The 27,429-nt window shown below is 43.3% G+C and overlaps 3 protein-coding genes and 2 long non-coding RNA genes across 9 annotated transcripts; 2 read left to right on the forward strand and 3 right to left on the reverse strand.

Annotated features, from left to right (window-relative positions):
* The first annotated feature begins 156 nt into the window (after positions 1-156).
* LOC125744479 (C->U-editing enzyme APOBEC-2-like) lies at positions 157-9,134 on the forward strand. 2 transcript variants are annotated; one of them, XR_007398397.1, is made up of 4 exons: positions 157-681; positions 6,577-7,107; positions 7,304-7,407; positions 7,546-9,134. XR_007398397.1 is itself a non-coding variant. In XM_049016329.1 (3 exons), the coding sequence occupies exons 1-2, from the start codon at positions 380-382 to the stop codon at positions 7,103-7,105; spliced, it is 831 nt and encodes a 276-aa protein (XP_048872286.1). In that variant the 5' UTR covers positions 158-379; the 3' UTR covers positions 7,106-7,107; positions 7,304-9,134. The 2 variants fall into 2 exon arrangements, 1 of the variants encoding a protein (XP_048872286.1); XM_049016329.1 differs by having other exon boundaries at positions 158-681; positions 7,304-9,134.
* LOC125744480 (uncharacterized) lies at positions 1,352-6,582 on the reverse strand. Its single transcript, XR_007398398.1, has 2 exons — positions 4,587-6,582; positions 1,352-2,823 (listed from the first exon to the last, which is right to left on the reverse strand). It is a non-coding gene; the product is annotated as an uncharacterized LOC125744480 (long non-coding RNA).
* Positions 9,135-9,257: 123 nt separating the features above from the next.
* Positions 9,258-14,063, reverse strand: oard1 (O-acyl-ADP-ribose deacylase 1). Of its 2 annotated transcripts, none has more exons than XM_049016331.1 (5): positions 13,933-14,063; positions 12,256-12,418; positions 10,075-10,133; positions 9,550-9,662; positions 9,258-9,378 (listed from the first exon to the last, which is right to left on the reverse strand). In XM_049016331.1, exons 1-5 carry the CDS (start codon positions 13,957-13,959, stop codon positions 9,276-9,278), a joined length of 465 nt encoding a protein of 154 aa, XP_048872288.1. In that variant the 5' UTR covers positions 13,960-14,063; the 3' UTR covers positions 9,258-9,275. The 2 variants fall into 2 exon arrangements, with proteins under 2 accessions (XP_048872288.1, XP_048872289.1); XM_049016332.1 differs by lacking the exon at positions 13,933-14,063 and adding an exon at positions 13,423-13,649.
* Positions 14,064-17,570: 3,507 nt separating this feature from the next.
* LOC125744543 (sodium- and chloride-dependent GABA transporter 2-like) lies at positions 17,571-25,669 on the reverse strand. Its single transcript, XM_049016512.1, has 14 exons — positions 25,474-25,669; positions 21,985-22,119; positions 21,709-21,849; positions 21,521-21,599; positions 21,260-21,392; positions 21,037-21,171; positions 20,632-20,735; positions 20,352-20,476; positions 20,169-20,281; positions 19,938-20,075; positions 19,542-19,644; positions 19,297-19,397; positions 18,692-18,862; positions 17,571-17,880 (listed from the first exon to the last, which is right to left on the reverse strand). Exons 1-14 carry the CDS (start codon positions 25,667-25,669, stop codon positions 17,728-17,730), a joined length of 1,827 nt encoding a protein of 608 aa, XP_048872469.1. The 3' UTR covers positions 17,571-17,727.
* LOC125744548 (uncharacterized) lies at positions 20,093-26,839 on the forward strand. 3 transcript variants are annotated; one of them, XR_007398434.1, is made up of 7 exons: positions 20,093-20,255; positions 21,723-21,870; positions 21,993-22,136; positions 22,503-22,618; positions 25,550-25,690; positions 25,979-26,072; positions 26,585-26,839. It is a non-coding gene; the product is annotated as an uncharacterized LOC125744548 (long non-coding RNA). The 3 variants fall into 3 exon arrangements; XR_007398433.1 differs by lacking the exon at positions 20,093-20,255 and having other exon boundaries at positions 21,167-21,870; XR_007398435.1 differs by lacking the exons at positions 20,093-20,255; positions 21,723-21,870; positions 21,993-22,136; positions 22,503-22,618 and adding an exon at positions 22,625-23,308.
* Positions 26,840-27,429: the final 590 nt, after the last annotated feature.

The following is a 27,429-nucleotide window of genomic DNA, read 5'->3' on the forward strand; positions in this document are numbered from 1 at the left end:
AGACAGGCCTACTGGCACAGTGGAAAGAAAGGATTCCCCTCCTCCTCTCCTCTAACACACAGCCTTTGTATCAGTTATCCATATCCAAACTGGAGACCTGTACCAACTTCAGCAGACCACACCCCCCCCCCCCCCCCCCCGCGCCTCCAGCTTTTAATAGCTGCACTTGGAATAAGAGCAGCTGTCTGTCTCATTCCCTTGCCCTCTGAACTCTCTCTCTCTCCTAACCCTGCTGCTTTCTCACCCTCCCTGCCTTCTCTCTCAATTTCACATTCCTACAAACTTTCCCCCCCCCCCCAGTCCGCATTCAAACCATTTGTATTCTAAGAACCCCGCTTGACATCAACCTCTGTCTAGAGTCGCTGCTCTAGTGCTAGCAATGTCTGATAAAAAAGAGGGTAAGGCTCCCGGCAAGCTCCCGGGGAGGAAAAAAACGGAGAGGAAGGCAGACAAGGCCCCAGAGAAGGAGAAGGTAGAGAAGAAGGTGGAGAGGAAGATGGAGAAGGACCCAGATAAGGCTGCGGAGAAAGTTCCAACAGAGAAGGCCACAGAAAACACTCCAGAAGCCTCTGAGGGGACAGTGGGGAACGGGGCCCCCAGAGAGGGGGCGGTTGCCAGTGGGGGTGACGAGGAGTTCGTGGTGGAACCCATGGAGCTGCCTCCCTTCGAGATCATTGTAGGGTGGGTACCAGCAGCCGTACTTCCATACCTCTGTTTCAGGTCTCTGGGTTTCTGAGGTCGGGGGGGTACAGCTGTCTGCACATGCAGTGGACAACCAATGACTGGCATCAGCTTCTTACTATAGACTATTGGACAGAGAAACTGTCCACTTCTTTTACCTGTAATATCAACTTCGACAAAGTTGGTAATGAAAATGGTAATGAAACTAATTTCATTATAAAATTGTAGCTTTTACAATTGTGTGCGGCGAACAGCTGTACTGGGTTATCTGCTCGGTACAAAAACCTTCACGACAGCAGAAATAAAAGCAATACATTTGGCGTTGCACTCCAAAGCCAGTTATAAATAAAACTATGCTTGTCTAAACAGGTCATCTGTGCATGGGAGTATAGAGTATTTTTAAATGTGCAGTGAACAGAAGTGTCTGTTAGCTAGCTAGGATCTGCGTAGCTCCCCAGCTACCAGAAGACAGATATTCAGCTTGTCAGAGACTGAATATAGGCACTGGATTCATCTGAGGGGCATGCAGGTCACAGTGTCAATGATCATCGAGGGATTTAACATCAAAATGCTTTTCTTTGATGCTATTCTATTCCTTAAATTACTCAGACTTGTTGTGCTGCTATCAGTTTAACGCACTGTGCTTAAAAACCATTACACAAAACAGATATTTGTTTTGACACTATTTGGACATGACGTTGTCCCAAGACCAAATATCAGGTCACATTTATTGGGGTAGAGTCCAACCAGGGTGAAGGGATGGCTGTAGGGAGACGCATTTTGTACAATAGTCAACAAAAAGATAAATTATTCAATGTCATGCAAAGTTACATTAGCACTTGGACACTCCTACATACATTTTGTCTTTGACTAAATATAAATTCAGATAAGCCACTATATCTGTTAATCTTCAAAAAATACAGCACCATAAACAATTTTTATGCTAACAAATGACTTGTTACAATTTATTAAACACATCAGCTGATTACAATGGAAGCCCTTTAACATTTTTGTGTAGTAAAATCACAAGAAGCTTTACTCAGCCATTTCATTTGATTAATGATAAAGATATTAGTGTGATAAAGGTGAGAACATTTCTGTTGATTCGGTGTTAGATCTATAGGAATCGATAGTGACCTATCAATAAAACTGTCGACTCGAATCTTTAGATCAGCAATTGAATCCTCATTGCTCGTTGCACTAGTTTGGACAATGTGGGTTCAGTGTCCAGGGTGAGCAATGGTAGCACTTCACAGGAAGCATCTCCCTTGTAAATACAAACATTTAAATGACCTATGCATCCTTGGGGTTGCCCTCTTAACACCCGATACTTCCCAGGGGCTTCTTCAGATTCCCAGATGGCATCATGTGCCTTTAAAGCAGTCTTGACACACTATAGGCCTATATCGTATAGTATAGTAATGCATTGTAATATTAAAATTCTTAAAGACTTCCAAATGCGTATCCAGTGCAGGATCATGGGGGACACACCAGCAAGATCTGTGTCCTTAATAAGGGTGTTTATGCTACATTGAAATACAATCTTACTGTCAGTATCGATGCGCATTTGCTTTGGTGTTACCACATTACACAAAAGCAACACAGTACAACAGTATCTTCTGATCCTTAGACTTTACAGCCAGCTTAAACTCACACTAAAGTAAACACATAATTCCACCTGGCAATAAATGTTATTATTTTTTATTATTTTCATTACAATTTTTCTATTTTTCATATTTAGAATAAATGTAAGGAAACATGCACCACAGAAAATGAAAAGCTATTATTATTGTTATAATTTATAATAATAATTATTTTATTATTGATAATAATAATCATTATTATAAATACACTGCTGTGAAAAAATAAGAGCACCCCTTAAAAAAAGTCTTTTTCAACATAATTGGACAAACAAATATTTAATCTTCATTTGATCTATGGGTTGGGACCCCATTGTGGGTTATTCTGCCTGTGGCTTCCAGGAAAGGCTCTGGACTGCAGCAACTCTGCACAGGACAAGCGGGTATAGGAAATAGATGGATGGATGGATGGATGGATGGATGGATGGATGGATGGATAGATGGATGAATGGATGGATGGATGGAATCTTCATTTAAACGCTTTTGAGAAAGGTCAGGTAATCTAACAAAAACAATAACATTTTGACTTCAAAATTATTTATTCAAGAAAATTCAACAAAAATATAACTTTTCTCTGTGTGGAAACAGTACGCACATCCTTACATGTAGCACCAGGTACTGCCTTGTTTTGGCAGAAAGAAACTCTAGAAGGTGTTTCTCATAACTGTATGTGTCTATCAGGTTTTTACATCAACCTGAAGGCATAAACAACTGGAGGGGTGCAGGACAGGGTCCCTGGGGAACAGGAGCTACACCCGTTACCCCACACAGGACAGGGTCCCTGGGGAACAGGAGCTACACCCGTTACCCCACACAGGACAGGGTCCCTGGGGAACAGGAGCTACACCCGTTACCCCACACAGGACAGGGTCCCTGGGGAACAGGAGCTACACCCGTTACCCCACACAGGACAGGGTCCCTGGGGAACAGGAGCTACACCCGTTACCCCACACAGGACAGGGTCCCTGGGGAACAGGAGCTACACCCGTTACCCCACACAGGACAGGGTCCCTGGGGAACAGGAGCTACACCCGTTACCCCACACAGGACAGGGTCCCTGGGGAACAGGAGCTACACCCGTTACCCCACACAGGACAGGGTCCCTGGGGAACAGGAGCTACACCCGTTACCCCACATAGGACCGGGTCCCTGGGGAACAGGAGCTACACCCGTTACCCCACACAGGACAGGGTCCCTGGGGAACAGGAGCTACACCCGTTACCCCACACAGGACAGGGTCCCTGGGGAACAGGAGCTACACCCGTTACCCCACATAGGACAGGGTCCCTGGGGAACAGGAGCTACACCCGTTACCCCACATAGGACAGGGTCCCTGGGGAACAGGAGCTACACCCGTTACCCCACACAGGACAGGGTCCCTGGGGAACAGGAGCTACACCCGTTACCCCACACAGGACAGGGTCCCTGGGGAACAGGAGCTACACCCGTTACCCCACACAGGACAGGGTCCCTGGGGAACAGGAGCTACACCCGTTACCCCACACAGGACAGGGTCCCTGGGGAACAGGAGCTACACCCGTTACCCCACACAGGACAGGGTCCCTGGGGAACAGGAGCTACACCCGTTACCCCACATAGGACAGGGTCCCTGGGGAACAGGAGCTACACCCGTTACCCCACATAGGACAGGGTCCCTGGGGAACAGGAGCTACACCCGTTACCCCACACAGGACAGGGTCCCTGGGGAACAGGAGCTACACCCGTTACCCCACACAGGACAGGGTCCCTGGGGAACAGGAGCTACACCCGTTACCCCACACAGGACAGGGTCCCTGGGGAACAGGAGCTACACCCGTTACCCCACACAGGACAGGGTCCCTGGGGAACAGGAGCTACACCCGTTACCCCACACAGGACAGGGCCTCTGTGTAGAATTCCTCTGACTGTGATGGAGGAGGAGTTTCCTGCTTCTATCCCCCCCCCCCAGCATTAAGCAACTCCTTCATATATTTTCTTGTATGTTTGGAGTCATTATCATGACCCACATATGGTTCAGCTTCTCCTCAGACACTTTCTGGTATGATTATGAATACACTGTAGACACTATGATGACAAGTTGGACAAGCTGTGAGGCAGCAAAGCAGCACAATGCAAAACACTCCACCACCATGCTGGGTATGAGGTTCTTTTTCTCATTTTTTCTCAAAGTCATGACACCTGGTATTGTGCCCTAACAGCTTAACTCATCAGTCCAGAGCACATCATTCCAGAGATGTTATTCTGGTGTTTAAAGGCAAGTCTTACCTTAACGTTCTTTTCTGCTGACCTCCCATGTAGGCCAAATTTGTGCAGTCTCTTAATCATAGTAGACTTGTCCGCTTTCACATAGAACATGGATCCTCAAACTTTTCAGTGCACAACCCCCAAAATAACAGCGCCAGAAACTTGTGATCCCCGTTTTGCTGTAGATTTCACCAACTGTTACGAAGAGAATTGGTGACAAAGGGCAGCCCTGACGGAGTCCAACACCCACCGGGAATGAGTCCGACTCACTGCTGGTGATGCGAACCAAGCTTATCCTCCGTTTGTGCTGGGACCCAATGACCAGCAACAACAGACTCCGTACCCCATACTCCTGAAGCACCCCCCACAGGATCCCCCGAGGGACACCATCGTATACCTTTTCCAAGGCCACAAAACACATGTAGACTGGTTTTGCAAACTCCCATAAACCCTCCAGTATCCTTGGGAGACTGAAAAGCTGGTCCAGTGTTGGAATCGGCATTGTTCCACCCAGTGTTGGAATCGGCATTGTTCCGCCCATGGTTGGAATCGGCATTGTTCCACCCATGGTTGGAATTGGCATTGTTCCGCCCATGGTTGGAATCGGCATTGTTCCTCTTGAGTCCGAGGTTCAACCAATGGCAGGACCCTCCTCTCCAGTACACCAGCATAGATCTTCCAAGTGAGGCTGAAGAGTGTGATCCCCCTGAAGTTGGAACACATCCTCCAGTTCCCTTTCTTAAAGATTAGGACGACCACCCCAGTCTGCCAATCCAACGTTGAAGAGGCGTGTCAGCCAAGACAGCCCAACATCAAGAGCTGTCAAGAACTCAGGACGAATCTCATCCACCCCCGGAGCCTTACCACCGAAGAGCTTTTTGACTATTTCAGTGGCCTCAGCCCTAGAGATGGGCAAGCCCCCCCCTAAGTTTTCCAGCTCTACTTCCACCAAGGAAGGTGTATCAGTGGGATTCAGGAGACCCTTGAAATATTCTTGCTACCACCTGACTATACAGTTAACACCATGGGTAAAGCCCTGCTCTCCCCCTGTCGCCTGACAGTTTTCCAGAACCTGTTTGAGACTGACCGAAAGTCCTTCTCTATAGCCTCACCAAACTCCTCCCACACCCGAGTTTTTGCTTTGGCAACCGCCAAAGCTGCTTTGCACTTGGCCTGTTGATACCTGTCAGCTGCTTCAGAAGTCCCACGAGCTAACCAAACTCGGAAGACTTTTTCAGCCCGACAGCTCCCTTTACCAATGGTGTCCACCATCGGGTTTGGGGATTGCTGCTGCGACAAGTACCAACAACCTTACAGCCACAGCCCCGAGATGCTGCCTCAGCAAAGGAGTTGCTGAACATGGCCCATTCCGACGCAATATTCTCAGCCTCCCTCGATTTATTATTTTTTTAACCACAAACTCCACAACGCATTGAAAATGATCATGTGACCCACCAGCTCAGAAACATAAGTTGCATCTCTCAAAGATATTGCAATGGCCTAATTATTTGGGATTTTTTGATGCATCCGATTAATATGGGGATAAATGTAGGCATATACTAACTTTCCCTCATAAGAAATTATTTTTTTATGGCATAAATGATTAATGAAGATGTGCAACTGTTTCATTTTATCATATTTTCCTATCAGTATTGTTGAAATAAAACTCTAACATTGTTATGCTGAAATGTTAAAAAAGATCCGTACTTATTCACACTGCGCATTATGTGAATTATTATGTCCCAGTCAGTTCTGCATCCTGGTAACTATATGGGTGGGACTGCTTCAGAATGTTCTGTCCTGGTCTTTATATGGGTGTTTATACAAGGATTCATATTTATGTATAATGTTCCACCGATATATATAATATGATATCCACTGTGCCAGTACCCAGTGAATGGAACCTGCCCATCCACTGGATGTAACCTGTTTCAGTTGCTATATCTTGACAGGTCTTTAAATGGGACACTGGATGATAATACATTTTCAATGCAAACCCTCTCTTTTCCAGAGAGAAGATCAACCCCTTTTTCTTCAAGTTCCAGTTCAAGAACGTGGAGTACTCATCAGGCCGGAATAAGACCTTCCTGTGTTTCCTGGTGGATGCCCAGAACAGCAATGGGGAAGGTCTGCGGGGCTACCTGGAGGACGAGCACACAGGTGCCCACGCCGAGGAGGCCTTCTTCCACCAGGTTCTCCCGCAGTATGACCCCGCCCAGCGCTATATGGTCACCTGGTATGTGTCGTCTAGCCCTTGTGCCGCCTGCGCTGCGAAGCTAGCAGAGATCCTGAAGACTCGCAAGACACTGCGCCTCACCATCTTCTCCTCGCGCCTCTTCATGTGGGAGGAGCCGGAGATCCAGGCGGGACTGAAGGCTCTGGTGGCGGCCGGCTGCAAGCTGCGCATGATGAAGCCCTCAGACTTCATCTACGCCTGGGATACTTTTGTGGAGAATGAGGACCAGAGCTTCACCCCATGGGAAGACTGCCAGGAGAATTACGAGTATTACCAAGAGAGGCTCGCTGACATCCTACAGTGACTGTAAGAGAGGCCAAACTGTTGAGAACTGTCCAAGTTTAATGGCCATAATGCTGATTTTCTTAGCTACTGTTTAATTAATACTACTTCCGTTCTTAAATTATTATTAGTAGTAACACCTCCAGAATTCCTTTTGTTAAGACAGAAATCATCATATTCTGGAATATTCCTCTAAAACCTTTTTTGGTTTGTTTTTCAGGTCTGATCTTCAGAATTGCTTCTTTCCCCTTGCAGCCTACTTCTGCTTTCAAGCCACATTAAACCTGCACAGCATGTCCAGCTTGTAACCTCTTCCCACACCTGGTCCGGCTCTCGTCACTTTCGCCCTAATATGTATCCCACTTTAACTGTTTCCAAGCATGCACAAATGCCTAAACATTAGGGTGTCGTCTTCTCATGTAGACTCCCTGCCAAGCGAGTTGCCTTCTTTACACGCTACAGGTCCAAGGCACGACATAGGATGGCTGACACCACCAGCCAGGGCCTGACACTTTTCTACTTGGAAGATAGTATCCATGTTGCCCTGTTGGACTCCACATGACCTCCTGTTGAAGAAGGATCCCAATTCCTTTTGGCTGCTGTGGAAATCAGTCCCAGTCAATAACGGATCTAACTCAGACTCAGACCGGTGTGAGCTTCAGGAAAGCGTGCCTTTAGGCTGCCTAACTCATCAGATATCATCCTACCTTTCCTGGTCTCAGACTTCTAGTTGAATAATTTTCACATAAGAATGGCAACTCCCATTCAAATCCCAGAATTCTCTGCAAATATTCATAATGGACGGCCCATTTTAGACCATGTCTTTAGAGCTCCCCCATGTGGCTCTGCAGTGGTACTACCTTCGGAATCTCTGCATTGCCAAGCTGCCACAGAAAGAATAAACAAGTGACAAATAAAACAGCCTGGAACAGGGAGCTATGGGTCAGATGGCTACAACTAGACACCAACCCTCAGGAAAACGACCTCAATGTGTCATTCTGCTTGTCAGAAGACCTTTATCTTTCAGCATTGTGACTGTGTTTATTTTTTTTAGCTGAAAATTCGGCCCATATTCAATTATTTTTACATTGTTTAAGGTCTCCAATACTAGGATTCATCATATTCTGGAAAAGCCAAAGATGTATTCATTACAAACCAGTTATAGTTTTTACATGTTATTCTTAAACATGGGTAATATTTACATATGTACAATCAAATGTAAATATATTAGCAAAAAAACCTCAAACAGCTTCCTTTAATTCAGGGAAATTGTCTTCCAGTTTAAAGACATACTTGCCTGTTCTCGATTCATTATATTTAAAGCAGACAGTGGTGAGAAAATGTTCATAGACATAGCAAAGTTCAATGTTATGCGTTGCTTGTTAAGGACGTCTTTGGTTATTATTACTACGCAGGCCAGAACACATTTTAGGAGCCATTTATGGAGGAATCCAGTTCATTCCAAACAGTCCACTCAGTTGTTTGCAATTCTTGTGTAAGTAGGATGAAGCATAAGAACTGGCTGAATTTCCCAAACGTGCAAAATTATATTTCAGTTTCTTGGGCATCTAATCTTACTTTACTCCTCATATGGGCTTTTATACACGAGATGGAGACCTTTGCTTGTGCATAGAAACTAAGCATCTCTCTGGGGTTAGATACGCTTTGAGTCACACAAAGGGCACCTGTACATTGACGGTATTACCTACATATACCGACAGCTGCCAAAAGTAATCGGTGTACTGCAGATCCTGGATGTATCTACACGTGCCTACAAGAAACATCTCCCTCCCAACGGGTGGTCTGTTTGCTGACTATTAAGCATTTCATATTTAGGTATAAATGTGCACAGCACACATACCAGGCTATCGTAGCCCCAGTCATTGCATATCCCTAGGCAAAAAAAAAAAAAACTAGTTTCCATATGGATTCCATCATAAAAGGTTTGTCTTACCTTATGTTCAACAAAAACAGAAAACCAAGTTTTGCAGCAAGAAAGGAATCATTTTCCACTTAAATTGTTTAAGATAATAAATGCAGTTTATTATATACATTGTTCTATCGTGTATTTTACAGAACACATAAAAAACCAACAACAAATAACATTTTAATCCACCACATATTGCATATCGTCTTCATAGTGCAAATCTCAGCACTGGAACAAAGCTTTCTTTGGCAGGGCGGCCAAGCCCTCACAAAGTATACACTGTGATTTGAATGTTGGAGTCTTGGAACACCTCCTCGATCATCACTGACACTTTTGCCCAGTTCAGGCGATCGAGTCCACAGCCAATTCTGGATTGGAGTTATGCAGAGAAAATATACACGGTAAGTCGATTAAGGGCTTACACTTCATTCTCATTTGCAGTTTAGCTGTACATCATGAGCAAGACATACCTACAAACAAACCCACACCACACCTTCCACTGCTGAAAACAGACCATGGTTAGGAAAAACAGCACGCACCGTGGAATGGAGAGGCTGGTAACTCTGTTCTCCCGACAATGTGTCCTCATTGCCACCAGACTCTGCCTCAGACTCTCATAGGTGGGTTTATGATTTGCCTTCTTCTTGGTGATCTTGACAGGATGCAGAAAGAACAGATGATGGACAAGAGGCATTAAGAAAGCATGATGGACCTCGGAGAAGGCCCACAACTCAACAGGTACCAGAGCGTCATTTCAGTTCATATCCGACTTGATGTATTCGTTAAATACATCAACGAAAAAGCACACAGCTGGAGAAGACACGTAGTCTGACAAACGTCATTCACACTGGTTAAAAGCTTTTCTTGGGCTACACAACAACACCCAAAGGACCATGGTGGACAGCCAGGAAGCCTATGGCACTTTGCCATTGCATCATCGGCCAAGCAGCTGAGCGATGTGTCACGGGGGAATGAGCTTGAACAGTGGCAGGGTTTTCGCATGATAGGCCCTATCATTTCTGGAAGAATCTACCAGGGGTCTCTCATTCAAGTCTTCTCCTTACCAGGTAGTACACAAAACGATTGTGTCGCATCAACACGGCGCACTCTCCTGTCTTCTTGTCTGTAAGAGACAAGGTTTGTTATGCACCAGTTCTAACCAGTCTGTAGCACAAGCATGTCATGTGTTCCCACTGACCAATCAAATTAAAACACAAGCTTTTAAACATGCGATTCGATACATGTGAGCAGATGGTAGTTTGCTGAAAGTGTGATGTAATACTGTCAGTCATCCATGGCATTTCACTCCTGTTTAATAAACTTCTGTGACATTAGTGGATAACGTGTTTCGGATGTGCTGTGTACACTTACAAACCCGCATTAGTTTTGGAAGCATGGATCAGAAATGATGCTATTGTCTAAAGTAGGCACCGGAATGAAGATTTCCCCTCAGGGTCCTGGACGCAAGCAAACATCCAGCTCAGAAGGTATCGGAGAAGTATAAGCTTTCAGAAAAACTTATTCGCTTAAATGTACACTATATGGACAAAAGTATTGGAACACACCCCTCAATCATTCAGTTGCGGTGTTTCATTCAGACCCATTGCCACTGGTGTATAACAGGTTCACAAACAATTGTGAAAAAGGGGGTCATTCTGAAGAGCTTGGTGAATTCAAGCACTATGATATGATGCAACCTTTGCAATAAGTCAATTTATAAACTTTCTTCCCTGCCAGATATTCCACGGTCAACTGTAACTGGTATTATTGCAAAGTGGAAGCCTTTAGGAACAACAAAAAAACTCACCCATCAACTGGCAGACCACAAAGTAACAGAGCGGAGTTGACAAGTGCCAATGTGCACAGTCCCCACTGGTCTTGACTGAATAAATGCAGAGTTCCTAACTTCCTCTGGCATTAACCACAGCCCAGAAACTGTGCACCGGGAGCTTCATGGAATGGGTTTCCATGGTTGAGCAGCTGCATGCAAGCCTCACATCACCAAGAGCAATGGCATGCATAAGATGGAGTGGTGTGAAGCACGTCATCACTGGACAATGTAGCAGTGGAAACATGTTCTGTGGAGTAACGAATCACTTCTGTGTCTGGCATTCTGATGGACAAGTCTGGGTATGGCAGACACCAGGAGAATGTTACCTGCCTGGCTACATTGTGCAAACGGTAAAGTTTGGTGGAGGAGGGATAATGGTATGGGGTTGTTTTTCATGAGTTGGGCTAGGCTGCTTAGTTCCAGTGAAAGGAAGTTAATGCTTCAGCATGCCAAGACATTTTGAACTATGGCTGCCATTTTGCTTTTTTTCTGTTCCAGTATGACTGTGCATCAGTACACAAAGCAAGGTCCTTATGAAGACACGATTGGGTGAGTTTGGTATGGAAGAAATTGACTGGACCATGCAGAGACCAGACCTCAACCCTACTGAACACCTTTGGGATGAACTAGAATAGATATTGAGAGTTAGGTCTTCATGTCCAACTTCATCGCCTGACCTCAAAAATTCTCTTAGGGATTAATGAGCACCATGTGATGGGCTGACACCCCATCCGGGGAAGTTCCCTGTCTTGTGCCCATAGCCTCTGGGATAGGCTCCCGTCTCCCAGCAACATTAGCCAAAATTCCCACAGACACTCCAGAATCTAGTGGAAAGCTTTCCCGGAAGAATGGCAGCTGGTATGGCTGGGAGACCAACTCCATATTGATGCCTATGGATTGATGCCTATTGATGGGATGTCAAAAGGTCCTGTTGGTGTAATGGCCAGGTGCCCCAAGGCTTTTGTCCATATTGTGTCGGTGAGTTATTTATGATGTAGCTGTATCTCTGTAGTAACAGATTTTATAGATTGAATAGGCGATTTTACATTTATGACTTCCAAGGGAAAAAAAATTCTTGCACTACATTTTTCCACAAATTTGTCGATGCCATTTATTTAGTGACAATCTCTGCCAAATGATGCTGTAGGTGCTTAGGTGTGTTGGACAATCATTTGAAGAGATGATCTGTACGGGTACCATTGTGCTTGACTTTGAATTCATTCAGTTAGCAGGGATGCATCAGTGAAAGCAACTTTCTAGGAGACTGGAAAATGCTGTTTGGTGTGAATGGATAGGGATTAGCAGATATGGAAGCCATACAAAACAAATATGCGTGGTCAGAGCATGCTACATACCTGCAGACAAGCCATACAGGAAACTGAAAATAGACCAAGGTAACCAAGAATGGACTCACTTTGGGCCTTTAACTCACTCACTCCACCAAACTGCTTCTTGAAGAGAACGGCAATGCCAGCGCCCATGCGGCAGTCCTCACTAATGCAGTGGGCCAGCGCCTCCTGTGGAGGGCAGGAGAACAGGTCCCCCTTTTGGTAATGCAGGCCCCTCCCTCGTGGATCCTGAGGGGTGGGGAAGAAAGCAGCACAGCTGGTGAGTGCTGGGCGTCTGTTTGCGAGGTCACCGGCTGTTGGAGGAACTGCATGCTACATGGCTTTGACATCAGTACAGTTATCAAACACCAAGCATGAAAAACCGGAGAAAAAGCTATTCTTTTGAACCAAGACATTACTTCTCAATTTTTACTGCCAAGTTCTCCCCATTACAATGGCTGTACTGGATTGGTGTGATTACATACGGCCTTTCCCAATGTCTCAGTTTCAGCAGCTGAAAAATACAGTCAGATACAATTACCACAAACTGGAGAAGATGGCGTTTTTACACAGATTGCCTCAGGGTACTCCAGTTTCCTTGCAAAATCCAAAAGTGGTTTCTTACTCAGAATCTGAAGATGGATGGAAAAACTATAGATCCAGCACCTTATGAAGGTAGCAGGTATGTGGGCATAGCTAATGTACTTAATTCTTTATAAAACTGAAGCCACAGTTTTAACAATTACCAAAAACTAAACCGTAACATAAAGGCTGTCTTGTCCTTTCGTTTCTCTATATCCTTGCTAGAGAACGATACATATGTGGCCCTCTCCACCCACAGGGATCACTACCCCCTGGTCCGTCCCACATACTCCCCATTTTCTGCTTCCAAATGCACCACCCACTCTTGGTTGAGCAGGAAATTAGTACCCCTTAACTGGCCCCTACAATAAGGGACCAGCCTGCACTGGTAGTGTTCAAATAGATGAACCGTTGTAGGTGAAAAAGCAATGTACACAATACTCTATTTACAAAATTGTCACAAAAAAATATTTAAAAGCTGGATTCATATCCTTACACACATTAAGAAGCACAATCCGGCCCACAAAAAAATATCCCAACCCTCAGCGTTGACACGCACTCCACTACAAATCGAAACTTAGATTAATCCACACCAACACCACCCCATTATAAATCAACACAGCAATTACTCGTGCCATATCGCACGGAAAAGCAAACCGGGTAACACATACCCTTATCGTAAACATGGGGAAAACAGTGGCTGAACTACTGTAGAGAAATCAAATCAAAGTTCGAAGCAGGGCTCGCTGAAAGTAGCTCCGTCAAGGAAGTAAAGCCCAATGTAATGTCCAACTATACTGGAGATCCGCCCAAGTACGCAATGCCCACGTTGGCCTTCGTGGTACAGCGATGACACCTAGATAGGGAGAATACCAATAGCTTTTCTGGAACGCAAACAAATGCACCATGAACGTCACGCCCCCTTCCACAAACCTCCATCCAATCCTTCGTTTGATTACCTCGGAAGTCGGACAAAAACGTCACTTCCCGTCGGAAACGCCTCCTTTGCCGTTGGTGGCGCTCACATCGGAATTTCCGACATATCTTTTTAATACACTCTCAATATCACTCCTGGGTCCTGAAGTTCTACTGGTTAGGTATATTTGAGGGGGATGCAATTTCCCAGGCTGATTTTTGTTTTCAGTCCATATATAATGGGTCTCTGTAAAATGCTGACATACCTGAATTTCTTCTTTTGCAGAATCCATTTTCAGTTTAGTTACAGGCACTGCCCAGGAAAAGTAAATGATTACAAGCCGATACCATCACATTCGAACAGTCCGCTCTAAGTATGCGCACAGACCCGGCAATTAATCAATTTGGTACTGAGTCTTCACGTGTTCAGTAACCACGGAAATACGTTATACACAGACAATCTGTCTTTATTGTCAGATTACATTTATTGGATAATTTATGCAGGTTCGTTTCTCCTCTGGCATCTCTACAGAAACACCTAAGTTATACTTCGCCAGTTTTTTTTATTATTAAACTACCCGCCATAAGACATATACAGCTTTAGTATAATAACTAAAACGAACAGACCTTAATACCATCTATTGCATAGATTGAAAGACACAAATAGCTATGAATATACCACCAAATGCGATCGATCGTTCACTACCTACTCGGCTATTTATTTTATTTTACCAGGAAGGTTAATTCCATTGAGATACAGTATCTCTTCTTCCAGGGAGTCCTGGCCAAGATACATGGCAGCAAATAAGAAAAATTAGACAAATGTTTCATATACATACATGCAGAGATTATTAATATGAACACAGACTAAAACACATGCAAATGCTCAAACTATATATTGAATAAAATTAATTTATACGAAACAATGACACTTTAAACTCAGAGTTTAAGAGATTTTTAAACACATTCAGAGAAGGCAAGGAGTCGAAATTCAATATATTTTGTAATATATTCCGCTCTTGTGGTGCTGAAGAACAAAAAGCGGATTTCCTCAGTTCCGTGCGTGTGGTGGGAGGCTGAAGGAGAAGTTTAACTAATGAGCGGGTACTGTATGTATTAGTGCGGAATGTCAGCATACTACGTATATACTGAGGTCATTTAAACGAATGGATGGTCCCCATTTAGATAGGTACACCAACGTGTGTGTTGCATTAGTTTGCCTGCTCGTTTGGTTGCTGTGGGTTTGCGAGATTTTGAATATGTCTTCAGGCTTTATTTCTTTTGTCATTTAATAAATTAGTTACAATTTAATGTTCTGTGGCTTGGGGTTTTAGTACCTGCCTTTATAGTAAGGGGGATCCAGCTAGTTCCCTGACAGGTACGTGCTCTGTACTAGTCTTTCTAGCAATAAAGGTTAAAAAAAAACTCCTCGATCGGTTTTTACAAACCAATGTTTTTTTACGACAATTTGGAAATGGGGGCGATAATTATCCAAAGAGAAGGGATTACCCTTAGACGTTTTAACCTAATGTTACAAATTTTCTTACGAACCTGAAATCGGAAGAACAACAAAAAAAACTCGAAAAGCGCAAAGTTATATGTTATGGAGAATAGACCATACTTTTCATACAATTCTAACACGTTGAATGGAATAAGTCGACTATTGCCAAGAACAGTTTGCTAACAGGTTAAACATGTTGTTAAAACAGAGATTACGAAACATAGAACAAGAAACTATTTTATGCATTCATGACGTTGCACAGTTGAAGGGATGTGAAGGGCTTATGAGGTTCACAGTAGTGTCTGCTGGGGCAAAGAAAGTCGCGGGTTGCGGTTTCTTATTGCTCGAATTAGAAGCGTTATATTTCTAAAAGTAGACAGTATTCGCAAAATATGATAGTTTTAAAGCCGAAGTATAAAAATAAACGTGAGCAGTTCTTAAGGACCATATCCAATAATTTAGTATTTCTTCTGCATTGTAAATAATCGGAAAGTCTGGGTGCCATCGTACCTCACTTTCATGACAGTCAGTGACTAGACATTCAGCGAGTCTAATCAGTGTCTTAAAATTCCAGTGTTTGTGCGTATGCACGGCCAGCGAATGAATGACATCCAGGCTGCACCCCAGCCTTGTGGCCTGGGATATCATTTAACCTAGACTTGTGACTAGAAGATTCCAGCTTTGTGCCCAAGAGGAGCTGCCGAAGAAGAAATTCCCTCTGGGTGAATATCACTATGAATGAGTCTTAAAATGTTTGGCATATAAATCACTCTATAGACGAACTGGCTGCTCGGCAAGCTATAACGCCACCTGCTGGTTTTGGACATAAAGCAAGCAGGTATTCAGTGAAGGGATTAGTGATTTTGACTCAATAGTGAACTGGAAGAGCAGGTTATGGGAGGAAACTAGAATAAGTGGAGGAAAGTGAGCTTGAGTAGAGAATGAGAATTCCTCACAAAGGACACTTGGGAAGTGGGTATGGACAATGGCTATATGGATAAATGAGAAAATTAACACTTTATTAATAAATACTGTCATTCTGTGCTTTTTGTAGACCTGCATATTTCCCAGCTGTGTTTTACTAAAAACATTTCTAGTTTTGATCATATTAATTAGTGTAAGCACTGCACAACTACTGCTATACTGAGACACATATAGCAAACTTGTGTACATTGTGAAATATTTTGTTTATTTTGTATAAACTAGTGCATGACAAGGCTTCATGTTTTTGGGTCATTGGTAAAAAAAATACCCATTACAGTTACAATATCTGTTCTAGATTTTATATAAATTACATGCACGTTGGCTTATATTTATGTAACTTTCAAGAAAGTAGGTTCTTGTAGGCAGATATGGAGAAAGGATTAGGGAACGGAACACTTCATCCGCCTTCTTGCTCTTCATCTGCAGGCTACAGCGTCTCCGCGTGACCATGCCTCCACCCAGAAGCATGAGATGTAGGCGACGTGTCTGATGGTGATGGGGGTCCTGGTGGCTGGGATCCTACCTGCTGGCTTTGAACACGATTATGCATCACGCAGTCAAGGCAGAGAAAGCTTCCATATCCAATTCAGGCACTCGATTCAGACATAATTCTCCATTTTTAGTTTTTTTGAAAACTTTGCCATATGTCTTTGCTATGTGCATGTTATATAGGGAAGGTAGATGCATATAAACTTGCTCCTTTTGACTCTAACTGCTGAATGACGGCTTAGCCTCCTATTTTCAGCTTGACCTGCATTCTGGCAGCACATGTCATTCAACCTTTCGCTTTGAATTCAACAATCTGCAGTCTGTCGGGAAACATAATGGTACGATGAGCAATGTAGAATTATGGGTCTCAGTCTTATAATTGTGAATAATGTTTGAAAGCCTAATCAAGCCCCAGGTGCATTTCTAGGTATTGAAAAGATCAGCGGCTAAGTCAAGCTTACCTGGGGCTTGACTTTTTTTGTTTTTGAAGGAAAATTGACATGGGGGCTAAAATAGCCCGGGCTCGGCTTAATGTACTCAGGGCTATAGCCTCGAGTGATCGGACCAGACGACGCCCATGTCAAGCACCTTCACAGCAAGACAAGTCACCTGCTATTAGCTAAAGGTAAGCAATAATAATAAGATAAGCAGCATCCCTCTAGCCGTCCATTATCAATACCCACTAGATTTACATTTTAATCGCTTTTCAGTACTCTATGGTCATTTTCATTTTTGGTCATAGTGCTAAGCAACTGCTGCTTACGGAGTCACGTTAAACGATTGCTAAGTGCTAAATGATCGCCGAGCTAGCATTGCGAAGTGGACGTTCTGTCAGACTAATCTTGTGATAAACTTATGCCTCGCGATGCAAATTTGCTTTACAGTCTTGACACATTTGGGGCAGCCAAATATACATAAATATACACGCAGTTCATATGAAAAATATATTTACATTCATAGATAAAAATGCAGTATCAAATAAATGTTCAACCAGAGGCAATCATATCGTATGAACAAAAACTCGAAGTTTGGCGTCTTTACAGTGCAGCAGCTGTAGACTTTGCCCACTGGCCTCACACTCTTCAGGTTAAAAGGGCCCCCGTTCAGAAGCGTGGACAGAGGGCGTCCGGCTGGGACGGAGGGTGCACAGCTCCGTGAAACTCTCAAACGCGGCTGAGCTATTCTTTTGTGAGCCGGGACGTGGCAGGTCATCTGCGGGGGTGCACAGTGTCCGAACCCTCTGTAGCAGAGAAAGGGAAGACGGGAGGAACGGAGCAGGCAGCAGAGCCCAGGTCAGACTAAGGCTCATCTGACTGGTTTATTACCAGTTTGTAAATGGATCTTTAGAAATAAAATAGAGGAAAAACTAAGGACATAAAACACTGCGATCTGTCTGAACACCTAATATGGCTCATTAATGAGGTTCAAATATCAGGAGTAGGAAGATTTCCCCTTTAGATAATAAAAATCTAGGTAACACACAAATAATATAATAGTATGCTATTACTTGTTAACCACAAACTAAGTTTTAGTTATATACTGATCTCATGTTAATTCAACATTAATGAATTGACCGCAATTACTATATTTGTTACTATATCTATTCATTTTGAAAACCTCTGTGAATTACTGAAGGAACAAGTTATGAATAACAAGTTAAATATTGATCTCATATTTGTTTATCAATGAATTGTGGCACATCGTTTATCTCACCGACTATACTATACCAAAATCTAGAAGACTCTGAAGTATTGGTTTATATCTAATGACTTTTCTGGATTTTTTCTAGCTGCTTGCCATTCAGCGTTACACAGTGACAATAGCATTATTAATAATTAAACTAAATCTGAAATTAAATCCTTTATTTTGCATTTACACAAGAATGAGTACAGCTTCTGCTGCCCCAGGAGCTGGGGATTAGGTGTGCTGAAGGGTCAGGGCTTGAACCAGTGGCTTTCTGATTACAGGCAGGGAGCACTGGTTACAGCACTGGTTTGCCAAGCCACTCGCCACCATCATTAAGGTTTGCACTGACCATCCACCTCACGCACCTGCCAAATGCTCCCTGGAGTGACGGCCATGGCGTAGATCATCCAGAGTGGCACCAGGAGTGTGGAGGAGAGGGTGAAGAAGCCGCCAATAGCATAGCCCCACCAGGGGTACTCATAGATGTTGTTGAGCATGAGGGGGGTGTACTTAAACAGGGAGAAGATGAAGGTGCCCTGAGGGAGAGGGATGGAAACGAGAATACATCAGGTGCCAAACACCACCATGACAACTGCAGAGGGTCCTTCACATTATTAACTATCAATATGCAAGCAGCCTTCTTCCACTAGGTTTTCTTGCAGTTAGATAAAACCAGGTGCCATTTACTGTTCTTCAGTTTCATGTAATTACTTTAGAGTCTAAAGTAATCTAAATCAAACAGGCACTACATAGTAACACTGACAAAAAACTAAAAATGTGAAATCTATTGTTATTTATGCCAGTGGTATATTATAAAGCTTTGTTTCAATACGGTTATTAAAAACAAAAAGCAGTAATACAAGGATGAGGTCACAGTAGCAGTAAAGATTTCTATGCCATGTAACATCTGTTGTTTTCCTTCCAGCACTTTAGTGTCTCCAGCACCAGCAGGAGGCATGAACGTACTCACCATGCACACCAGTGGGGTTAAGTAGATCCAACCGTAGCGCACAAAGGGCCAAGGCCGGTAGCCAATCATGTCTGCAATGTTGTCATGCATACGGGAGCCGCCTGCACAGAGGATTCAGGCTCGCTGTGAGACTGCGGTGGTTAATCACGGTGTGGAAAATGAGTAGACAAGTGTCTTGTGTTCTTAAAGTTTTAGTCAGTTATTGTTAACCCCTGACGAGATGCCGCATCGGGCCCATTGCTTACCGTACACCCAACCAATACAGACTGACTCCAGGATAGCGAAGACCAGTAGGGTCATCCCACTGCAGGCATAGTAATCAAACAGCTGGAACACATAAAGTCCACCCTGGCGGGGGGGGGAGGAGGTTAAAATTGGTTAATCAAGAACATTGAAATAAAAAAAAATGTTGATTTAAAGCACTTTTAAAATTGAATTTTGAATTCATACCATTATTATCATTACTAATTTATCTTTTAATTAATATGCACTCCCAGACATGTATTGTTACTCCTAATTTTTCCCAAAACTGAAATTTTTCCCCTTAATACCTTAAAAGCGGAAAATGCTAATGATGTTAATAATATGCATGAAAGTGCACTAATACAAAATATATTAACCGCTCCGTCTCTATGTCTTACTTCCGTAATCATGACCAGGCCGATGAAGAAGGATCCCACACTGAGGATGAGGAGGAGAATCTTGCGCCGGTGGCCAAATTGGAAGAAGTTGGGGTACATGTCTGAGATGGCGGTGACCAAAGACTCGTGGCATACAAACTTCCAGAAGAGAAGCATTGCAATATCGGTCAGACATCCTGGTCATTCTCATTCCTGTAGTTTTGACTCCCAACCAGAAGGTGGCGACCTTACCTCAGTATCCAGACCCAGCACGATGAGCATGATGAAGAAGAAGACGGCCCACAGCTGGGGCACAGGCATCTTGGCCACTGCACGGGGGTACGCGATGAACGCCAAGCCAGGACCTGTGGTAGAAATAGCTCAACATATGCTGGCTTTTGATGTGTAGTCTTCAAAATTGAGGTTCCTGCTTACCTGACTCCGCCACCACAGAGATGTCCACGCCCTGTTCGTGGGCCATGTAGCCCAGAACCGAGAAGATGGCAAAGCCGGCAATAAAACTGGTGCCACTGTTCAGCAGGCAGAGATACATGCAATCTCTGCAATGAAGGATACTCTGTTCAGTCATCAGCTTTAAGAGCTGCATCCAGTGCACTACATCCAGTGCACAACATCCAGTGTAGTCGTATTATATAGCATTCAGCTGCTCCTAAGGGTGAATTCTGGAAGCCGCTGATCCTTTTTTCACACTCACTTGTAGCAGTTGTTGCTATACTTGTTGTAACTGCCTAGAGCCATTAGACAGCCTGTGCAGACGCCATAAGAGTACAAAATCTGTGTCCCTGCATCCACCCATACCTGAAACAAGGGATTTCGATAAGGTCAGCACTAACAAAGCTTAATTTGGAGGGAAAAACCAAAAATGCTCTTCCTGGCTTGCAGGATGATTGAGATAATGGGCTGTATCAGACATATCCCAGGAATCCAAGTCTTATTTTTATGCTTCGTGTGTCTTCTTCTTTTCAGTAACCAGAAATATAATGCATTACCAGATATTTTAAAGTGAAGATGGTGAATTCACCTACAGCATTCAAAATGCTTTTTTGTTCACCGGGTGCAATGAAATAAATGCAAGAGTCGTTATGAGAGTTAACAGTACCTGAGGATCGGCGAGTCGAGTGGGATCAGGGTACAGATAGAACAAAACGCCATCCTTTGCTCCAGGAAGTGTGAGTCCCCGAACCAGCAGCACTGCCAGCATGACGTAGGGGAAGGTGGCTGTGAAGTACACCACCTAGAAGCAGAAGCTCATCTGTAAATGTAAGCCATCCAGGTGGAATTCAGGGTAAAGTGTCAGAGTGGGGGGGAGGGCGATCCCTCACCTTTCCAGTAGACCTCACACCCTTCCAGACGCAGAAATAACAGATGATCCAGCAGACCAGGAGACACAGAGATAGGTCCCACCGCACAGTGCCCATCTCTCCTATCCCTGAAGACAACCCTAGCACCCTCCTCCTGATGGAGCATTGGATAGCTTTATATGAATTTCTTAAAGTATCATTCTGAGCTTTACAATGGCACATGAAACGCTTAACACTCTGATTTATTCCCATCATGCTCTGGGGTTCTGTCTGAATACTTACTCCCAGAATTCCACCACGGGGGAGGTGGCTTTGTCCAGCATCTGGTCAGTGATATTGTGGCTCAGTGGAACACAGGATTCTGAAACATTTTGGAGACAGAGTTGTGGTCAATGGTTCTGTTCTAAGACAAACTGCGTGGTGTTCTTAAGATCTGCAAATACAGTCAAGCCCGATGAGAGCCTCTTCACCTGTGTTCCAGTAGTTATGACATGTGGCCCAGGGGAGCTCAGAGCTGAAGGAGAAGACAAGGTATAGCAAGGCCCAGGCCAGGATGACGATGTAGTAAATACTGGTGTACAACACAACAACCTGACCTGCGTATCCCACTCCTGAGAAGCAAGACAGAAAAGGTGAAAAGGATGATTGAATCACTGTCTCATATTTTGTTATTTTGCTTGACTTCATTTTCTGATTCATCTTCTGACTATATCTCAGCAGCAAGTGTAACATGACTTCATACTTACCCTCAAAGAGAGGGCAGATCTTTCTCCAGCAGGTGATGCCCCCTTGGCTGGTGTACTGGCCCAGGGCGGTCTCCAGCAGGAAGAGGGGGATGCCACAGGTGAACAGGAACAGAACGTATGGGATGAAGAATGCCCCTGGGGAGAAAAGCATGGTAACTTCATTTCCAAATATCATACATTAACTATAGTCAAAATACTACAGTGCATTTCATGAGGTGAGAAATTAATCCACAATTAAGAAATGTGCATCAAATGTTCCAACTTTTTCAGATGCACAGTGTTGCACATCTAGAATGTAGTACTTTGTTTATGGGTAAACATTCCTCGGCATAGACTGATTCATTATTGTTGGTGATCAGGCCCATAGCTCTGAAAATATCAGCAAACTTATAGCCACACATTAATGTGTGAACATGGACTATAACAAGGAGCTCACTACACTAACAGGGTGTTTGTATTGAAGATCAGGGTGGAGGGGTTTTCGTTGTCCACCTGAATGTCTTGGGTTTGTCATTCAGAACATCCAGAATCCAGCTGCATATGGAGGCGCTGATTCCCACTTTCTGAATGACTATAATCCATAAACGGGAGCCGGACATTCAGGAATCATTTAAAGAACTTCCTGGGAATGAGGGTGAGTCAGGGGGTCATTCAGACAGTCGATTTTGTTATTTTTTGGAACCGTAATGGTTGCAGTGCTTTTGTAAACAAGGGGGAACTAAGTCAGCATGAAATGCATTTAGGTTCTAGGGGTGAGAAGTTGTTTTAAATATGATTGAGGTTTGTGCTCTGTGAGGATGGGAATTCTTGCCACATTTGACGCTTTCCAAATGCGGTTATACTATGTCGTCAAATATTCTACTTTGTTCTATTTTATTATTTCAGATTTGTACAAACATTTCTTGTACAGTTACCGGTATCCCCGCTGATAGGCTACAGTTTGAGTCTTCATGAAACTATGGATTTCAATAGTGACCGACACAAACTAGTTGGAAAATGTGAGGGGTATATTCATGGGAATACCGCCTGCAGTGTGAATGTTAATCAGTTCTATGACGATTGATGCATATTCATCCAGATATGATGAAGAGTCTGTGAACATACCCTAGTCAACAGACTTTACAGTAACCTGCGGCACGGACAGCTTCCGTAATTATGATCACTGTGACATCATATAGTTTGGCAGGTGATGTGTTCTGCTTCCTTGTGCTGCAATGTTGATGACAATCATTAATAGGGAGAAGAAAGGGCAACACTTCTTATTCCAAATCGGGGGATCGGTATTGTGCAACTGGCACATTTTCTCACTACTTGGCTGTCCCAGGTGAGTCGGGGCACTTTGACATTTGAGAGAGTGTAGCAATCATACTGTAAGTGGTAACTGCACTAACTCACCTGACGAATAGCACCGATAATAGAATTTCGATCCAAAGTGACAACAAGATTGTGAAGTAAAGGGTGTTTGAAATCCACTCCATTTGTTTTCATCTTATTTGCCTAAATTAACTACCTTAAGACCATTTAACTTGGCACAACTACTTGATTTGAATCTCTCAGAAACCCACCAATATTGCCATCTCCTGTTGCTACTCCTCATGTATTCCTGATTATTATCCCCTGAGGTCTACTTGCTGACGCAACCTGTGTCCAGCTCATCTGAGTCTCCGACTTTGAGAAATTAGCCCATTTAAGAAATGCGTTTGATCTTAAGCCCATGTTTGACTTTAAGCTAAGCCTAATGTTGTAATTGTTTGCAATTGTACTTTTTTGACTAAGCAACAAAAAATTCTTGCAAGAAAACGGGCAAAGACTTTCCTCTTCGTGTATATAGTTGCAGCACTGTAAATTTGAAATTAGAAATTTGTAATATGAAACCATAAAATGAAAATCATTAATGCCCAAACACAAAAGTATAATGTGTGTTTCTGTTCAACAATGATGGTCTGAACAGATAATATTAAGAAAAATTGCAACGATTTCTTTTGAAGATAATTTTTTTTCAGTTTACCTCAAAACTGACATTCACATTGCTGACTCCCTTTTTGCCAGGAGAACACGTACTGCAAGCAGAGGGGCTTTTGTATAAGTGTTGGGGGATTTGGTTCCCCAAACATGTATCATGTGTAGTGGCATGTGAATTTTAAGAAGTTTTTTATTTAAAGATGATTTATTTTAGAAAAAAGAATTTTTCATTTTGTATAACAAAGAAGACTTTACCCTCTTCTAACTTTTTAGTTTAAATTTCACATTTTAAACACTTAAAGGCGATGGGGATTATTAAAACACAATATGAAAAATTAGGCAGTGCTGTGCAGTGCAGTGTCTTTGCAGTCTGGCAGCATTATCTACCGCCTGCCTCCTCTCTACCTACCGCCTGTCTGCTCTCTACCTACCGCCTGCCTGCTCTCTACCTACCGCCTGCCTGTTCTCTACCTACCGCCTGCCTCCTCTCTACCTACCGCCTGCCTCCTCTCTACCTACCGCCTGCCTGCACGTTTTATAAAACAGCAGCTGCTACATCTGGCGTTAAGACATGAATTTTATTTTTTGTTGTAATTTTTGAGGCCACAGCCATTAATGAGAATGCATGTTGATTGAATGCTGATCGGGGGACAACTGCACATTAATAGCTGGAATGTGAGAACAGTGCTGGAAAGCCACATTTTTTAATGTGTGAATTTAACAATGATCTCTTTGACCTTTTTAATGACAATGGGGCTGCTATGTTAAATAATGATCAAATAATTAACAAAACTGATGGTCAGTATGTTCCCGTTGTTGCTTTACCTATTTATTTTACTTTTACGTTACATGGTTTTAGTTTTGTTTTATTATTTCCACTCCAGGATCCCATGCCTCTTTTTACATTAATTTCTAACAATTATCAGTTTCTATCAGATTCACGTGGCAATTTCATTGGAAGAACCAAGTAAGACTTTTAAATTTCTTCTTAAAATTTACTTATACTTTACATCTCTTAAATTCATAGAAATAAAAATTCATAACATTAAAAGGCAACCGTCAATTCAGTTTGGCTAAAAGGTTTGTTTCATCTACTTTCAGTCACTTTTATTTTGAAACAGAACCTGCGGCATTTTTAATATTGTGGTAATTGCAGTTGTTAGCCAGGTGAAACTGGAGGCTTGTTCTGTCACATTCCTCTGTCCCTTACTGGACATAACCTGCCACTGAGGGGCACACCTGCTAAGAATAGCACAATAGTTTGAGTATCGGTCTAACCTAGTCTGTCCAGGGGAGGGGGGTTATCCCCACACATGGACTGTATAACACAGTTCTGTCACATAAAAACTGGGAACATAATCAATTAATTTATGATTCAGGGTAAAAACAACCCCAGCAGTGAAAGGTTGAAAAACTGATGCTATTCATTTCAACTTCCTGTTATGTGAGTTTGAAGTTGAATGCTGGCTTACTGTGTTCCTGGAAAGACTGAGAGGCACGCCCATTCTCTATACAGCTTGTACTCACCTCCCCCATTCTTGTAGCAGAGGTACGGGAATCTCCAAACGTTACTCAAGCCAATGATGTTTCCTGCTACTGCTAGGATATACTCCATCTTGCTGCCCCACTGGCCTCTTTCTTGGGATCCGGTTACCGGGGCATGTGTGCCGCTGTTCTGGCCAGCCATCGGCAGCTGCACCTCTGGTTGGTGGTACTCCTCCATGGCCTTCGAGGAACAGAACAGGTGACACCACCTGCTAATGTTGACAGTGCCTGCCTGTTGATATTATCTTAGCCCTCTCAACCAATCACAGTCCAGGCAGTATGTAAAGGAGGATTCTTGCAAAGCAGACCGCATTGGAACAGTGCCTTAAGTGACGTGTTTAACTAGTTCTTTTGTTACACAAACATGTGCTCAGTACTTTCGCCACTTGACTGCTACCGGTTTTGCAGGTCACCACCATAATAACATAATTTCCACGAAATCCTTCTGAAGGAATTTCTAACTAGAGCTGCCAAATCACCATTTTAGGGGAACACGATAGCAGTGGTGGATGCAGGCTGTTTGAAGGGCCAGGCTGTTTGACGACGTACACCACCTCTGTCAGATTTAAGATGTAACAGATGTAAGTTTATTCACCAGCATGAATAAAGATGGAAATAAGTATTTTAAACTTTATTGTGGCATCCTTGGCAATACTTAACTTTGTCTTTTATTATCAAATGCAGCAGACTTAGCACAATGCAACACAAAGAGACACTTAATCATGTTGGGGTAGCACAGAGGGCACTTCAAAACAGCTCCTTTTTCCATTGGAAGGGTCCACATAGGACTGTTTCGACCATTATAACTACACATTATTGTAGTATCTCACATAAAAGGATACCTTAGATGGCACTCAATATTTTTCTTCCACGTGGGGGCAGCAAGTGCTGTCATTTTCACCACTTTAGGGCACTTTAAGCAAAGTTTTTAACCATGAAGTCACCAGGGGGGGTTAACCCTACACCAAGCCCATCAGTACCTCAAGCTGTAGTAAATTCATTTGCATTAGAAACTGTTTATAATGATATTATATTGGTGTTTCAAAATGTTAGGTATGCGTCCAAATCCTGCAATATTCATATTTTATTTTAGGTGACTGGGCAATGTGGTGGGTCAATGGTTAGTGGTTCCAGGTCGGAGCAGGAACCAGGGTCCATGGACCAGGACTGAGGGCCAGACCAGAGGGGTCCCATTCCAGGTCCTCTAATGGATCCTCCTCTGGGTTCACCCTCACTGAGCAAGTGGCAACCAAGTCCGAGTCTAATCTCAAGTCTCCAACGTGGTTCCCGTTTGACATTACTATTTATCAAAAATGTAACTGTCTACTTGTTTTTTTTCTATTTGTAACTCATGTGAATAAATGGGAATCATCACTTTGGAAACTGCTTGTCTCATAATTCATTAGGCTTATACCATATAATACCAGCATGCTAATACAATGCCCATATTCAAAACAGGGGATAGAAGTAATCCTGCAAACTATAGGCCAATCAATTTAACTTGTAAACTATAATCCCAATGAAAATGGTAGATTACCTGAATTCAAATAATATTCTGAGGGATAGCCAACATGGATTTAGGAGAGGTAGATCCTGTTTAACTAATCTACTTGAGTTCTTTGAGGAAGCTACAAGAAAAATTGATCACAAAAAAGGCCTATGATGTGATCTACTTAGATTTCCAGAAGGTCTTTGTTGTTGTCCCCCCTAAACGGCTTTTGCTAAAACTCAAAGATGCAGGGATTGTAGGAACTGTAGCAGCTTCCTGGAGGAGTTGGACTACCTGTGCCACCTCTGTAGGGTCCAAATATCACCTCATGCCACTATTAGTGACACTGACTGTCGCCAAATACAAAACTAGTGAAAGACCAGTCAGAAATGATGAGGAGGGAAAAATGCCAGTGGCCCCCACCTGTTAAACCATTCCTGTTCCGGGGG

The sequence above is a fragment of the Brienomyrus brachyistius genome, chromosome 6, assembly GCF_023856365.1.
Source record: "Brienomyrus brachyistius isolate T26 chromosome 6, BBRACH_0.4, whole genome shotgun sequence".
Taxonomy (NCBI): Eukaryota; Metazoa; Chordata; class Actinopteri; order Osteoglossiformes; family Mormyridae; genus Brienomyrus; species Brienomyrus brachyistius.

Bases quoted from the DNA above. Each gene is read 5' to 3' on its own strand.
- LOC125744543 (XM_049016512.1), bottom strand. From the start codon at position 25,669: ATGGAGGAGTACCACCAACCAGAGGTGCAGCTGCCGATGGCTGGCCAG. The intron at 21,172-21,259 runs GTGAGGGATCGC...TTCTGCTTCTAG, and splicing joins GTGTGAGGTCTACTGGAAAG to GTGGTGTACTTCACAGCCAC. The intron at 20,076-20,168 runs GTAAGGTCGCCA...CTCTTCTGGAAG, and splicing joins TGCTGGGTCTGGATACTGAG to TTTGTATGCCACGAGTCTTT.
- LOC125744479 (XM_049016329.1), top strand. From the start codon at position 380: ATGTCTGATAAAAAAGAGGGTAAGGCTCCCGGCAAGCTCCCGGGGAGG. The intron at 682-6,576 runs GTGGGTACCAGC...TCTCTTTTCCAG, and splicing joins CCCTTCGAGATCATTGTAGG to AGAGAAGATCAACCCCTTTT.
- oard1 (XM_049016331.1), bottom strand. From the start codon at position 13,959: ATGGATTCTGCAAAAGAAGAAATTCAG. The intron at 10,134-12,255 runs GTGAGTCCATTC...TGTCTCTTACAG, and splicing joins GAGTGAGTTAAAGGCCCAAA to ACAAGAAGACAGGAGAGTGC. The intron at 9,663-10,074 runs GTAAGGAGAAGA...CATCCTGTCAAG, and splicing joins ATCGTTTTGTGTACTACCTG to ATCACCAAGAAGAAGGCAAA.